This window comes from Canis lupus, chromosome 11, assembly GCF_048164855.1.
Source record: "Canis lupus baileyi chromosome 11, mCanLup2.hap1, whole genome shotgun sequence".
NCBI classification, from domain to species: domain Eukaryota; kingdom Metazoa; phylum Chordata; class Mammalia; order Carnivora; family Canidae; genus Canis; species Canis lupus.
In genome coordinates this window covers 66,579,663-66,595,014 of record NC_132848.1, presented here as the reverse complement: position 1 = coordinate 66,595,014, position 15,352 = coordinate 66,579,663, and the positions used below count along the sequence as shown (strand labels likewise).

The 15,352-nt window shown below is 35.8% G+C and overlaps 1 protein-coding gene across 8 annotated transcripts in view; it reads left to right on the top strand.

Moving 5' to 3' along the window:
- Positions 1-14,866, top strand: part of PELI1 (pellino E3 ubiquitin protein ligase 1) — a 135,960-nt gene extending 121,094 nt beyond the window's left edge. For all 8 annotated transcript variants that reach the window (XM_072768605.1, XM_072768603.1, XM_072768604.1 and 5 more), the window contains 5 exons: positions 2,595-2,724; positions 5,569-5,670; positions 11,403-11,600; positions 11,699-11,887; positions 12,442-14,866. In XM_072768605.1, the coding sequence (XP_072624706.1) occupies positions 2,595-2,724; positions 5,569-5,670; positions 11,403-11,600; positions 11,699-11,887; positions 12,442-13,008 (1,186 nt within the window). In that variant the 3' untranslated portion in view covers positions 13,009-14,866. The remainder of the gene's footprint in view (positions 1-2,594; positions 2,725-5,568; positions 5,671-11,402; positions 11,601-11,698; positions 11,888-12,441) is intronic.
- Positions 14,867-15,352: the final 486 nt, after the last annotated feature.

Below are 15,352 nucleotides of genomic sequence, written 5' to 3'. Positions count from 1 at the left end.
TACCAAAATCTCTTCCCCATTTAGGTCATTCATGTAGGTCAGTATTTATTTGTCTCTGTCCTTCTGAGGTAGTTGTTGCTTTGTGCTTATGGTCCTATTCTTCTGATAGAGTTGTAAAGGCTAACAATATGATGACCCTGAAGCCCAGGATCTCACTACTTGTTTGCTTCTGAAGCACTCTTATCCATACAAATTACAGATACACAATTTAAAGTATGAGGAACAGATGATTCCATATTTCAGTTTATTCAGTCTAAACTTAACAGGAGCTGTCAAAACAGAAACACAATATTAGTCTATTAGCTAGAGATCTCAGAAACTAGAAATTGCTAATTTTACTTTACCCCTGCTGTTTCTTTTCTTCTGTCTAGAAAACAGCTCTATACATTACAACATGTTTTAGAATCAGATCGGCACATGTTGCTGTTTAAAGTGAGAAAGTGTCCATTTTTCAGAGGAGCGAGTAAGAAGATAATACGGTGTTAATGAGCTTGACTGGAAGTCAGGAATGCTAGATTCCAGTGCTATTCCAACATTGCTAGTTATATGACCTTGGTCAAGTCACTTAAACATTCTGGGTCTCGGTTTCCTCTTCTGTAAAATGACAGATAAGATCATTTAAGGCCCTTTGAGACCTAAAAATCTTTTTTCTCAAAAACAGCTTAAAAGATTAGAAACTTATATAGTAACTACAGTGTTACACTTTGAAATTACGTATATCTTAATGTATTAATGACTAACAGCTTTTAACTACCAAAAATTATTCAAAGTTAAGTTCTTCTACCAGGAAATCTGAGTCATTTGAAGCCCAGAATTTAAAATTTAGTATATAGTTTAAACTGCCTTTCTTCTCCCAGCAGTGTCTTAGTTAGTCCTTAGCAATAGTGGTTGTCTCTGTATCCGGCACTTGGTGTCTTAAAATACAAATAATAATTCTTTCCAGCCCTCTAGGACAAATAAAGCTGGATAAGGTGGTCAGTTTGGTCTTGTCACTACTTTAGAATAGAGTTTTAAGCTATAGAAACACAATGTTTGCGAATAGAATACAACCCCACAAGAGAAACAAGTCATGTAACTAGGCAGATAGAACAGTCAGGAGCCCACAGTGGGGCTGGTGGCAACACACAGCCTAGAATTTAGTAATGTATTAACTAAGGGGCACTATTCTGAACTCTTACCAAGGCTAGCAAGATTAGCAAGAGCTTTCTCCAACAGAAAGCAGTGTGTTTTATTTTTTATAGTCAGTATAATTTCTGTATAAAACAGTGTGAGTAAAGTCCCTTCTTTTCCTTGTCAGCTACTTTGTAGGCCATTTTACAATCACATTCTCCTCCAACCTCAGAACTGTCCGTGGTCCCTGCCTCCTTTACCCTCAGATTGACCAGCTATTTATGAGAGACCAGGAAACCAAAGATTTCTTCAGGGGGCAGGGGACAGTGAATGAGGAGAGATTATTATTAAGCTACTGCCCATGTCAAAATGAAGCAGTAAAGAATTTTAAAAAGCATGACAAACACCTGGATTCATTTCTGCTTTTTCTATTGTCACTTATGTGACCCTTCAGAAAATGACTTAATTTCTCTAAGCCTCTAAGAAATTTTATTCCTCTGAGGAATAACTTAAATTCCTAACCTGTAAAGTTGAGTGATACCCATCCCAAGAGTTTTCATGAGAATGGATTAAATGAGATGCTACATGGTAGAGAATACAGTAATGCCTAATACATAGTAAACACCCAAATATTTTGTTTTGAACTTCTTTCCTATTCAGTCCTCACTTGCTTGCATATTTTCAGGACATGTATATGTTATCATGGAGAAATGGTTATAAGATCCAAACAACAGGGATCCCTGGGTGGCGCAGCAGTTTAACGCCTGCCTTTGGCCCAGGGCGCGATCTTGGAGACCCAGGATCGAATCCCACGTCAGGCTCCCGGTGCATGGAGCCTGCTTCTCCCTCTGCCTATGTCTCTGCCTCTCTCTCTCACTGTGTCCCTATCATAAATAAATAAAAATTAAAAAATAAAAGATCCCAACAACAAAAATATGTTCAATCACTGCTTAGCAGGCATCTCAGTTGGATAGATCTTGCCAACATAATGTGAATCTGTATGTGTACATGCAAGTACTGAGACTTATCAGACTTATCAAACAAGTCTAAAAATTCCTTATTTCAAAAGTCAAGCTATTTAAAGTAATTAGGTTACAATTAAAGGAGATTGTTTTAGACAATTCATACTATACTTTTAAAGGTTGTATTTGCACATGAATGAGTCACAAGGAATCAGATATGCCATTAATCAGCTCTTGATTATATTAAATAAAAGAAGGAAGAAGAGTACAGATAATTTAACGCTATTTATAATCCAAAAAATATTTCTTTGTGACTTGGAATGTAACCAGAATTTCATTTTGTTTCATACTCAGACAGCTGGTCTGGGGATCAGCAATTACTGAAGGGAGATACTTTGAGATACGTATATAGTGTGCTAATAAATGATTAATTGGGGATTGATCTTTATTATAAGGCAAAGCATAATTTTTAGAATTGTGTGGTACTTACAAAAGATCACCCAAACTTTTTTCCCCCATCAGGTATAATGGATCTCTCCCAAACGGCGATAGAGGAAGAAGGAAAAGTAGGTTTGCTTTGTTTAAAAGACCTAAGGCAAATGGGGTGAAGCCCAGCACTGTACATATTGCTTGTACTCCTCAGGCTGCAAAGGTAAAAAAACAAACACAAATTAAACTAAATAATTTAACTTAGAAAAATTGAAAGACTTGTACATGTTCTCTAGCATTCCCTTCACATTCTGTACCAGAAGTTTCCTTTTGTTTTGATGGGAGCAGACATTTTGGAGACAATATTTGAAGGGCTGCCATATATGGAAGGGCATCAGATTTTTATTTTTATATATATTTTTAATGACAAGCCAGTATCAGCGGGTGGAAATTAGAAGGAAACATTCCCTTTTCATATTAAAAAAAAGTTGGGTTGGAACCAGGACTTTACCTAATTTTTAGAATTGTATGGCTGTCCACCCTGAGAAGTAGGGAGTTTCCACTGTTACTAGAGGAGCCTTGTCTGGGCTGAGCAAGGAATGTAGTATATATAATAAGTGTACTCAGGTACGAGAAGTGTTGTTTGGATGAGGTGATTTTTTTAAACTAAGGATTTAATTGTGTGGTTCTTACAAGAGACCTTTATCAAAGATTCTGTGTATGCTCTTATCTTTTGTTTGCTTGTTTTATAACCCTTACAGCTTTTAGCTTAGTGCCTTGAACAAAACGGACATCAGTAACTATTAAATTGAATCAAAACTACAGAAGCAAATACCCAACTAGATCTACAGTATAACTTCTCAGTCTCCCAGTATACCTAATGCTCTTAGCTCCTTTTTCTTTCCCTACCAGAATCTCCAGAACCTGAGCCATCATTTCAGGACCCTCAGGCTTTTCCTGGAGTGATTGACAATTAGGGGGAATTTCAAATCTTTATATTTCTCTGTATTCCTCTGCTTCCAATTGTATAACAGACTGTATTTGATACTGTGTTGAGTGAATAAAAATTACAAAGAGTGGCTCAGCTTCTGGAAGTAATTGTATCTTTAGCTAAGCAGCCCCAGGATGTGCATTAATATACCATCTGAGGTATATCTTTGTAAGTTAAACAAGAGACAGAGAAATTGGCATATGGTGACTAGTTTTAGCTTCAGTCCCTGAAGTTAATTGAATTTGTTTTGTATACAGTATGGTGACTAGAACAGTCCTCATGTCTTGATGAGGCCTCCTCTATTACTATTTGAGACCCAATGAATGTAGAAAAGGGACAGTTTCCTTTAAGTGTTTCTTTTTGCTCCTTTGCAAAGAAGGGTTGTGCTAACCAGGTAGTGAAAGGGAGTGAAAGCTAACTGATCCAACCTGAGGAGCTTTATGCCAGAATTGCCCCTGTAGCAGTTCTCTTGCATTTTGGGTATGCCAGTTCTTTTTGCAGGGTATTGTCTCATATATTGCAGGACATTTAATATTCTTGTCCCCAACCACTAATGCCATTCAAGCCTTCAAATCATAGTCAGAAAATGCACCTACCTATTTCCAAGTGCCCCTTACACAGCTAATACTACCTCTGTTTGAGAACCACTAGCAGAAAGAAAATATTTATAACCCTTACTTCTAAAATATCCTATTCTGGCAGTCATCTGGGATAAGATTAAACCCTGCCTTTCAGTCCAGTCAAAACTTAATTAGACATAGTTCTTATTCTTAATCTCCGAGTAGGTTTAATAGCTTAAAAAAAAAAAAAAAAAAAAAGCCGGAGATTACAATCTCAAAGTACACAGAAACCTGTGTTTTTAAAATCTCTTTAGCCATTAAGAATTCACTTCCAATATTCAGGCAATTATTTGTTTGAAAACTCATTGCTTTTTGCTGAGTTAAAGTAATTATAGGTTTTAAAATCCGCAAAACAATTATATAATGTTTATTTTAAAAACGTTAAGGTGCATGTAAATGATCTGCCCTGCATTAATGAGGTTGGATACCCCTATGAAGAGAGGGAAGTGAAAGAAACATGTAAGCAGCCTTGGTATTGTCTGTTGAATTTAATTTCTTTTAAGAAACCAGAAGCAAAAATGGCATTATTATGCTTTGATAAAGTTGGGTAGTTGGTACCCAGGTGTTTTGTTTTTTCTCTTTAAATATTTGAAATTTTCACAGCCTTAATTAATTTCAAAGCTGTTATTGTAAGGCTTTATCTATTATAGATTAACTACAAATTGAAACTAAGTAAGGTTTCATAATGCCAATGTTCTAATTAAGAAACATTTTTTGAATTTTAGCTTCTTTGCTGTGTATAATCATTCTTTTGTGTCTTTATATCTGTTTTCCCTTTATACAACCTGTTTCCACTTCCTTTGTGCAGGTTTTCCCCCTTTCTGATATTATCTTCAACTCATATACATAGAAAACGCCTGAAAACAAAACTGAAAAGTTCTTTTTAGCAATGTTTTTAGTTTGGAATAAGTCAGAAGTATAGTCGTAAGCATTCTGTCCATTTCCTTTGGTAATGTTTAATCATTCTATGAATTTTTCCATATCTAGCCTAGCATATTGCAAATACTTGTCACCTTATAGAGTCAAAGAATGTTAAGAAAACCAGTTAACTTTTTGGTAACTTATTTATAACTCTTTGAGTTACTTTAAAATCAAGATTCTTATCTTGCAGAATTCTATATTTTCTCCTTTTTAGAGCATGGTTAAGTACAATTTTCAGTTTCTACATGGGGTTTGATTTTGATTACTTTATGATTTAAAATATTTATAAGGGAGACCCAGATTTTACAGTGTTTTTATACAGTGAAATTTTATGTTCTTACTCTACAACATTTTCAAAGTATTCTTGTACATCCCACTCAAGTAACTACTCACAGTTGAGGTTACAAAGAATTATTGATTTCTACCTTAAATTTCAGGAGAAAATATATCAAACACGTGATAGATTACTTTTCTCTTTTGAATTTGATTTGATTGGCCTACCAGCTAATGTTGCTATTAATCTTCTCTTCCTTAGGCAATAAGCAACAAGGACCAGCACAGCATATCGTATACCTTATCTCGAGCACAGACAGTGGTGGTTGAATATACTCATGACAGCAACACTGATATGTTTCAGGTATTATAACATCTGGATTTTTTTTCTTAAAAAAAAAAAAAAGTCGAAAACCTATTGTCAGTGACTTTTGCTGTGGTCAGATTCATGATTATCATATTTTAATCATGTATTTCACTAAAATATATATTTCTAAATCTCATATATAGAAGTCAGCATAGCATGATTAAAAAATGGGCCCTGGTAAACATTACTTAGCCACTCTATGCCTCAGTTTCCTCCTGTGAAGTTCAGGTAATAGAGCTTCTTCCCTCATATGACATTTAGGAGGCTTAGATGTGTTAGTACATGTAAAGTGCTCAAAGCTGGGCCAACTATTAATAATAGTAGTTATAATAATAGTTTAGTTAACTATTATCCCAAAAAAGGAAGCAAGAAATATCCTGCACATATTTACAACTGGTTTTTGCCACTATTTTCCACCTTCCTCTCTAGGTAGCAAAATGTATAGGCAGTTTCTAATTGTCTATGTTATGTTTGTGATCAAACCTGTTTTTCAACTCATCTTTGCTCCAAGTTACTAATGCATAAAACTTTTTTTTCCCTCTCATTTTTGTACCAATCAAGTACTGATGTTTTTATATACTTGATAGAACAATCAAACCCAAAGATGTAAACAAAATCCATGATGTCTTCTCCCTTCTTTGGTTTTGTAAAGTCCTGGACTGTTTGAAAACAAATAGAGCATAAAGTACCTGATAATGTTACTCTTTACAATTACTGTCCCAGTGACTTTTTTCAATTTTTCTTTATTTTGCAAGATTGAACAGGAAAAGTCCTGGAGATATCTTTAATTATAATCAATAACAAAATATTTTATTGAAGTCACTTGTTCTCCTCTAGCCCTTCTAGGAGAATACTGAACTTTTTAGTGTAGTGTCTCTATAGTAGTTAATATCAGAATATGGATATATATTTATGTCTTTCTTGCTTTTGCCAAAAGAATTTTAAAATAAATAACACCCTTAATGAAGATGAAGGTTGGGATCTTAATGAGAACCTAACAAAAGCTTTAGGATGATTTTCTACATTTTAGTTCACTGACAACCGGTTAAAATAAATATGCTTAATTAGTTTTTTAAAAAATCAAGATGCTACTTAGATGTTTGATTCCAGACTAGAACTTTAGTTTCAGAAAATATCTTGAATTCATTTATTTACCCCTTATTTTTTGTCAGTAAAGTTACTGAAATCTTGTGAATTAAAGGTTATGAAATTAGTAGGGCAGAATTGAAATTAAAACAGGCATTCTTGATATTGAACTCGAGTTGGAAGAGGTGAGTCCGGTATCAAAATGGAGGTAAAACCGCTGCCTGGCCACCCCCAACCCGACTCCGGCCGTCACCGCTGCCGCCGGAGGGAGGAAGGCCATGATCCAAAGGAACCCGAGCAGTTGAGAAAACTGTTTATTGGTGGTTTGAGCTTTGAAACTACGGATGATAGTTTAAGAGAACATTTTGAAAAATGGGGCACACTTACAGATTGTGTGGTAATGAGAGACCCCCAAACAAGACGTTCCAGGGGTTTTGGTCTTGTGACTTACTCTTGTGTTGAAGAGGTGAATGCAGCAATGTGTGCCCGACCACACAAGGTTGATGGGCGTGTAGTGGAACCAAAGAGAGCTGTTTCTGGAGAGGATTCTGTAAAGCCTGGTCCCCATCTAACAGTGAAGAAAATTTTTATTGGTGGTATTAAAGAAGATACAGAATAATATAATTTGAGAGATTACTTTGAAAAGTATGGCAAAATTGAAACCATAGAAGTTATGGAAGACTGACAGAGTGGAAAAAAGAGGATTTGCTTTTGTAACTTTTGATGATCATGATACAGTTGATAAAATTGTTGTTCAGAAATACCACACTATTAATGGGCATAATTGTGAAGTGAAAAAGGCCCTTTCTAAACAAGAGATGCAGTGTGCTGGATCGCAAAGAGGTCATGGAGGTGGATCTGGCAGCTTCATGGGTTGTGGAGGAAACTTTGGAGGTGGTGGTAATTTTGGCCGTGGTAGAAACTTTGGTGGAAGAGGAGGCTATGGTGGTGGAGGTGGTGGCAGCAGAGGTAGTTATGGAGGAGGTGATGGTGGCAACTACGGTGGTGGTTCTGGTTATAGTAGTAGAGGAGGCTATGGTGGTGGTGGACCAGGATATGGAAACCAAGGAGGCGGATATGGTGGTGGTGGTGGTGGTGGTGGAGGAGGATGATACGATGGTTACAATGAAGGAGAAAATTTTGGAGGTAACTATGGTGGTGGTGGGAACTATAATGATTTTGGAAATTATAGTGGACAACAGCAATCAAATTATGGACCCATGAAAGGGGGCAGTTTTGGTGGAAGAAGCTCGGGCAGTCCCTATGGTGGTGGTTATGGATCTGGTGGTAGAAGTGGTGGATATGGTAGCAGAAGGTTCTAAAAAAATTTCAGAAGAAAAGGGCTACAGTTCTTAGCAGGAGAGAGAGCGAGGAGTTGTCAGGAAAGCTGCAGGTTACTTTGAGACAGTCGTCCCAAATGCATTAGAGGAACTGTAAAAATCTGCCACAGGAGGAACGATGATCCATAGTCAGAAAAGTTACTGCAGCTTAAACAGGAAACCCTTCTTGTTCAGGACCGTCATAGCCACAGTTTGCAAAAAGTGCAGCTATTGATTAATGCAATGTAGTGTCAATTAGATGTACATTCCTGAGGTCTTTTATCTGTTGTAGCTTTGTCTTTTTCTTTTTCTTTTTCTTTTCATTACATCAGGTATATTGCCCTGTAAATTGTGGTAGTGGTACCAGGAATAAAAAATTAAGGAATTTTTAACTTTTCAAAAAAAAAACAAAAACAGGCATTCTTGGGGATCCCTGGGTGGCTCAGCAATTTAGCGTCTGCCTTCAGCCCAGGGCATTATCCTGGAGTCCCAGGATCAAGTACCGCATCGGGCTCCCTGCATGGAGCCTGCTTCTCCCTCTGCCTTGTCTCTGCCTCTCTCTCTCTCTCTCTCTCTCTCTCTCTCTGTCTCTCATGAATAAATAAATAAATAAAATCTTTAAAAAAAAGCAGGCATTCTGAATTATAGAACAGTGTCTTTACTATCTTATGAGGGTTCCTTAGATAAGTTGCAGCATTTTCAGTTTTTTCCTTTTCATAAAGGAGAGTTTTTTCTAAATTGTAGTCATGATACTCCTTCTACAAAGCATTACACTGATGGAAAATCCAAACATTTCTACATCAAAAAATTGGAGATATATCGGAAACTACCCTGATAAATTAGCCAGTCTCTGAGGAACTGATTTTATAATCATTCTGGGATTGCCTGCCTTCCTTCCAAACTGAACAAGAACATTTATTGTAATTCATTAGCTATTTAAACTCCAACTCTCTGCATTTGGTTGACACTATGAAGTAAATAAAGGAGACATTATAATTTGGTTATATTCATAGGTGTTATACTGGCAATCTAAATGTGAAGTACAAGTTTCTGATTGGGTTGAAGAGGAGGGAAGATGTCACAGTAGTGACTTTTTATCCAGACTTTTTTTTTTTTTTTGTCATCCAAGTGAGTATGATTTTGTCAGTCTAGCCAGTAGAGAGGCATTCTGACAAAAGAGATCACAAAGTACACAGTGGTGTAGTAGAAGATTTACGGGCTGCTTGGGGCTAGAATATACTTTTCATATGAATGGCAATGATAGGAAACTAAGCTGGATCGGTAGGAAGCAAATTGTGAAGTCAATTTCTAATTATTATAGAAATAAGAAACTAAGAAGTTTGGATAGTCTGTGAGGAAGGAACCATTAGGGTTTTTAATGAGAGTGGGAGGGAATGACATGAGCTCTATATTTTTAAAGCTAATTGTAGCAGTTAGAGGAAGAATTGTTAAAATTTATCTTAACACAGTTACATTTTGGCACTTTGATCATGATCACATAGGCTTTTTCTCTTCATGGATACTTAAGGTTTCTTCCTTCTGACCTATCTTAACCAATATTGCTTTGATATCTTAAATCTCTAAGACTCAGCTCAAGTATCAGCTCTTCTGGAACAATCTCCCCTCCCAATTGAGTGCCACTTCTGAATATCTTGATTCTAAATATCAATCCTCAATCCATTCCTGGGCCTGCATTTTTTGGATCTAAAAGAACCTTTTATTTTTAGAAATATTTTTAGTTTCAAAAGTTTCTGAGACCATTTTCTTTAAATGTTATCTAAAAAGCAGGAAAAGGGACATGCAGTCTTAAGTTTGTTAACTAACCAGTTTTCTTCTAAAACCATCCAAATAAGAAAGACATGCTTGATGATAGGACAAAAATGCTAAAAGGATTTTCTCCAAAAGTGTGTGGTAATGAGGAATTCTTAAGACTCAGCTATGCAAAGAATGTCTTTGAAGTGTCATCATCTTTGTAGAGGGTCAGTGTTTTTTTCTAAATATCTACTTCAGTTTTATATTACTTGATAACAAATATATGAATGAACTCAGTTTTAAATGTTTACTTTAAAACCCTGTGACACTCTCCTCTATTCCAGATTTCCTTTTTTCTTTCATTTTTAAATGTTTACTTTAAAACCCCGAGACAGGGCAGCCCAGGTGGTTCAGCGGTATAGTGGCGCCTTCAGCCCAGGGTGTGATCCTGGAGACCCAGGATCCAGTCCCACATCAGGCTCCCTGCATGGAGCCTGCTTCTCCCTCTGCCTGTGTCTCTGCTTCTCTGTGTGTGTGTGTGTCTCTCATGAATAAATAAGTAAAATCTTTAAAAAATAAAATAAAATAAAACCCCAAGACAATCAGTTCTGTCATCTATTTCTTTTTTTCTTCTCAACTTTCATCTTTCAAAATGAAAATTAGTTTATTTGCTAGTGGTACCTCTGAAGATGTTTTAATTTACTGACCCATATATCAAAACTCTTATCTGGGAACCTTGTCTCTCTAAAATAATGGCCAAGAAACAGGAAGAAAATAAAAAGGACATCCAGGTATATAAAATAAAGGCCACATAAGCCATGTACTAAAATTCCTTTTCTTTGCTCCCTGGAGAATCCTTTAAGATCTTACCAAGAACCTTTTGAAATACTATTCTTTGAAGTCTGTTTTTGTTTTTTTTTTTTTCCTCAACCCTAGCAGAATAATAGTGGCTGATTAGAGGAGGGGTATGCTGCTAGAACCAAATATGCCTAATAGCAAGAAATGGGAGTTGACAACTTGACAGAAAACACACAAAAATATCTATAAAGTATGCATAAGGCCTCAAAGCAAAGCTATATAAGCCCATAATGTAAGGATCAGCATTCTTGTACACCTTTATAGCACCTGAAACATCACTGCATTCAGTATAATATAAATGGTATTTATAGTTCAATGTCTTGGAGTCATCATAAAAGATTTACTTGTGTGTTCACTATATTCTGTTGAAGAAGGTAGAGTAATACATGTTAGGCATATTTCCCTCCAAAGGGGTTAAAATTAAAGTTTCCAGCCATCTAGAAATCTCAGCCATGCTAAACTCTGCATTCCCTGAGGGTTTTATATATTCTGGATGGTAAGTTCCCACTTACTTCTATGCTCTAAATGATTATCATGTCAGAACAAGTATGACAGATTAGGTTTCCAGGGTGTAGATGCTCTCAGAGTTAAGTATAAGTTTGAGCTCTAGAAATTTCAGAGGCTTACTGATTTCACCTTTTTGTATCTTTCTTGAATGGATTTTTCCATTGTGTTCCTTCCAGTAGGTTTATAGACATTTCTTTTTTCCTTTAGATTGGTCGGTCGACTGAAAGTCCCATTGATTTTGTAGTAACTGACACAGTTCCTGGAAGCCAAAGTAATTCTGATACACAGTCAGTGCAAAGCACTATATCAAGATTTGCCTGTAGAATCATATGTGAACGGAATCCCCCCTTTACAGCACGGATTTATGCTGCAGGATTTGACTCATCAAAAAACATCTTTCTTGGGGTAAAAAGCTTTTTTCCTAAATGATGCATTATATTATAACCACTTCTGTTTCCAAATTACAAAAAGAAATGGAAGCTCACTATTCTAATTGCTACTAGGAGAAGGCTGCCAAATGGAAGACGTCAGATGGGCAGATGGATGGTTTAACCACTAATGGCGTTCTTGTTATGCATCCACGTAATGGGTTCACAGAAGACTCCAAGCCTGGAATATGGAGAGAAATATCAGTGTGTGGAAATGTATTTAGCCTGCGGGAAACCAGATCAGCTCAGCAGAGAGGAAAAATGGTAAGTATTGAGATGGAGCTTCTTATTTAGCTACAGTAAACACATAGGGTGGGTTGGACTGAATGCGTTATCTATTTCCAAAAACTCTTAAAATCTCTTGCTGACATAGAGTACTTAAGGCTATCAAACACTGACCACTAAATATTAAACTAGAGGATAATATCTTAATGTTTGAATCAAGACACTTTAAAAATTTGTTCTTTCATATTATGTTAATACATTTTAAAACCTAAGCTTTCCTAAATTAAATAGCACTGTGTATTTTCTATTTATATCTCTTTGACCGTGTTGTATATTGGAAATATTAGACTTACTGAGTAGCTAGATGTTTTAGTCATAAACTATCTTCACTGTAAAGTTAAAAAGATATATGTTCCTATTCAGTATTTTATCTTTGATTTTCAAACTTACATTTTTCATGACTGCCATTCTTATATTTAGTAACAATCATAGGAAATCTCAATTCTTGAGTAAGGAGCATGTAAGACCAAAACTCTCATGTAAAAATTGAAAACAAAATGGTGAATGTGTTTTTCGATTCTTATTTCCTTTAGGTGGAAATTGAAACCAATCAGTTACAAGATGGCTCATTAATTGACCTCTGCGGTGCAACATTGCTGTGGCGTACTGCAGAAGGCCTTTCCCACACTCCTACAGTGAAGCATTTAGAAGCTTTAAGACAGGAAATCAATGCAGCACGACCTCAGTGCCCTGTAGGGTTCAACACACTAGCATTTCCTAGTATGAAGAGGAAAGATGTTGTCGATGAAAAACAGCCATGGGTATACCTAAACTGCGGCCATGTGCATGGCTATCATAACTGGGGAAACAAAGAAGAACGTGATGGAAAAGATCGTGAATGTCCCATGTGTAGGTCTATTGGTCCCTATGTCCCTCTGTGGCTTGGATGTGAAGCTGGATTTTATGTGGACGCCGGCCCTCCAACCCATGCATTCAGCCCATGTGGGCATGTGTGTTCAGAAAAGACAACTGCCTATTGGTCCCAGATCCCGCTTCCTCATGGTACTCATACTTTTCATGCAGCCTGCCCCTTTTGTGCACATCAGTTGGCTGGTGAACAAGGCTACATCAGACTTATTTTCCAAGGACCTCTAGACTAACAGACAGTTGTCCTCCAGGACTACATTATAAATTTATAAGCTAAGTGAGTTGGGTTTTCCAACCTGTTGTCCATGTCACAGTTTCTCTGCTCTGGTCATTTGCATTAAGATGAAGAATTTTTTTAAACATTTATAATAAATAGTAACAATTTCTGATCAGAAAATCTGGGAAACTCAAGAAAAAGAATTTCTGAAAGTACCAGACTTATGAATTCTGAGTTTTGAAAATATATTTTGAGGATAAAAAGACATAGTCTAATTTGTTGCCTTCCTTTTAGTGTTTTTGAATCACCCATCCTCAGTGTTGAAAAATTGTTTTATATAACTGAGGGTACTGTTGGTTCAAACTATGTTAGTTTACAGTTTGTTGCAAACATTGTAAAATACAGCAACATGTATATTAACTTTTTTCTATTTATCTTTATTATAGAAAATATCTTAGAATGTTCTTGATAGAGTAGCATGGTAACGATGGTGTCACACTCTTGGTGTGAACGGTAGTTTAGTGAGCATAGCTCAAGGATTTGCAAGCTTAGAAAGGACAAGAGAGCCTCTCTCCCCACCCTCTTCTAAATATGGAATTTGGTAAATTAGAATACTTTGTAAAACCAAATTCATATTAATTATTGTGTAAGAGCTGTTTGTTTTTAACCACATTGAATATAATCAGGAAAGTTTTTTCTTAATGTTTCTCTCAAGTGTAGTATATAACAAAACTTAATGCTAAAAACATTTTATATGCTCCTTTGAATATGCAATTTAATCTAGATTATCTATTTTTCTCCCATGATAACTTAATCTGTTTTTAGTATCAGCAACATTTGGCAAGTTTATTTTTTAGATATAAACTGTGGTTCATCTGTTCACTGTTTCTAGAAAAAAAAAATCATTCTCATGAGAGAAAGCATACATTAACAAGGAAGAGAGTGACTTGATTTGCTTTTATAAAAAGAAATAATTAATTGATTATTCTGCGTGTGGTCTTACCTAGGCATTAAGAAATCTAGAGAGATATAAAGGGTTCAATGACAATAGTGCCCCACCCCCCTTTTTTAAACTAGCAGACCCGCCTTAACTTTGTCGGCTTTGAATCCTAAAGAGAGTTGCCACCGTGTGACTCAAGAGAATGTTTGGTTGGCAGATGAGCACCAGTGACAGCCGAGTAGAACATACTTGCATGGTATGTTTGTTCTCTAATTCCAATAAGTTCTTCACTTAAAGAAGCAAGAAAACGTTTCTTCACTCCCTCCCTGCCCTTTTTTTTTTAATGCACCACAAGGGAAGTATAGACAGTTGCACTACATCAAACCCTTTGTGACACTTGTAGAAATCAGTACACTTTTAGACTAGAGAGAATCTTTTTTTTTTTAATCTTTTGATTTGTTTTCCTTTAGTTCAAAAGTTGTGTTATAATTGCCTCTAGCAAATTTTCGTATGTGGTAGTATAGCTTTAATTTATCGTAACTATTACTATGCTGTTCTGAATTTTCTTTTGGTTTAAAAAAAAAAATCTGTTGCTTAGAAGCCATGAACTATTTTACTTTAATTCAACTTGTCAAAATTTCCTTGTTTTTAAAATGATCATTTGGGTTCACTCAGGAAATGCATGTCAGGAAACCTGTATTATAAGTTTACTAGTTGTGATGTATCAGTAACTGCTGTTACCCCCTTTTCAAAGAAATATAATTGATTTTGAAGTTTTCTAGATAGTCACATGCTTTGTGACTAATGCAAGGAAATCAAGTCCTGTGTTGTACTTGTTCTAGTCATTTCTATTCAGGCTATATATTGTAGCTAATTTTTATTTGCAATTAATTTATTCAAACTAAGTAAATACTTTTCAAAATAGTTACTTGAATTTGTCTCTGTGAGTTCGTTTTTGCATAACTGAGAATGGGAAACCAGAAATGAAAACTTGGGGACAAATCTACCCCCCCACTTCACAAATACTCACTTGAAATAGATGAAGAATTTGTATTTAATGTAACACTTTAAATCTCTGGTTCTCTTGGGAAAGCATCTCTTACTTATTAATAAGGAACTTTGTTCAGTGGTTGAATAATTAAAGCTTTAGTTAAGTCCTACTAGAGATTTGTCTTTTTGCAAGTTGAATACTAGACTCTTTAAACAGTGCTTCGGTGACCATAAAAGGTTCATGTTCTTCCCAAAGTGCCTGAATTCCCTCCTCCCAACTGTGAAAAGTCTGGTTCATTTTCTGTCAAAATTTAAGTTTTGAAAACTCAGGTAATTTAAGTGATGAGGTGTTTTTTTATCCAAGCATTTTGAATATTGGTTCTGTCATTTTGCTAACACCTAATAGAACACTTAGTTACTCAGTGGTATT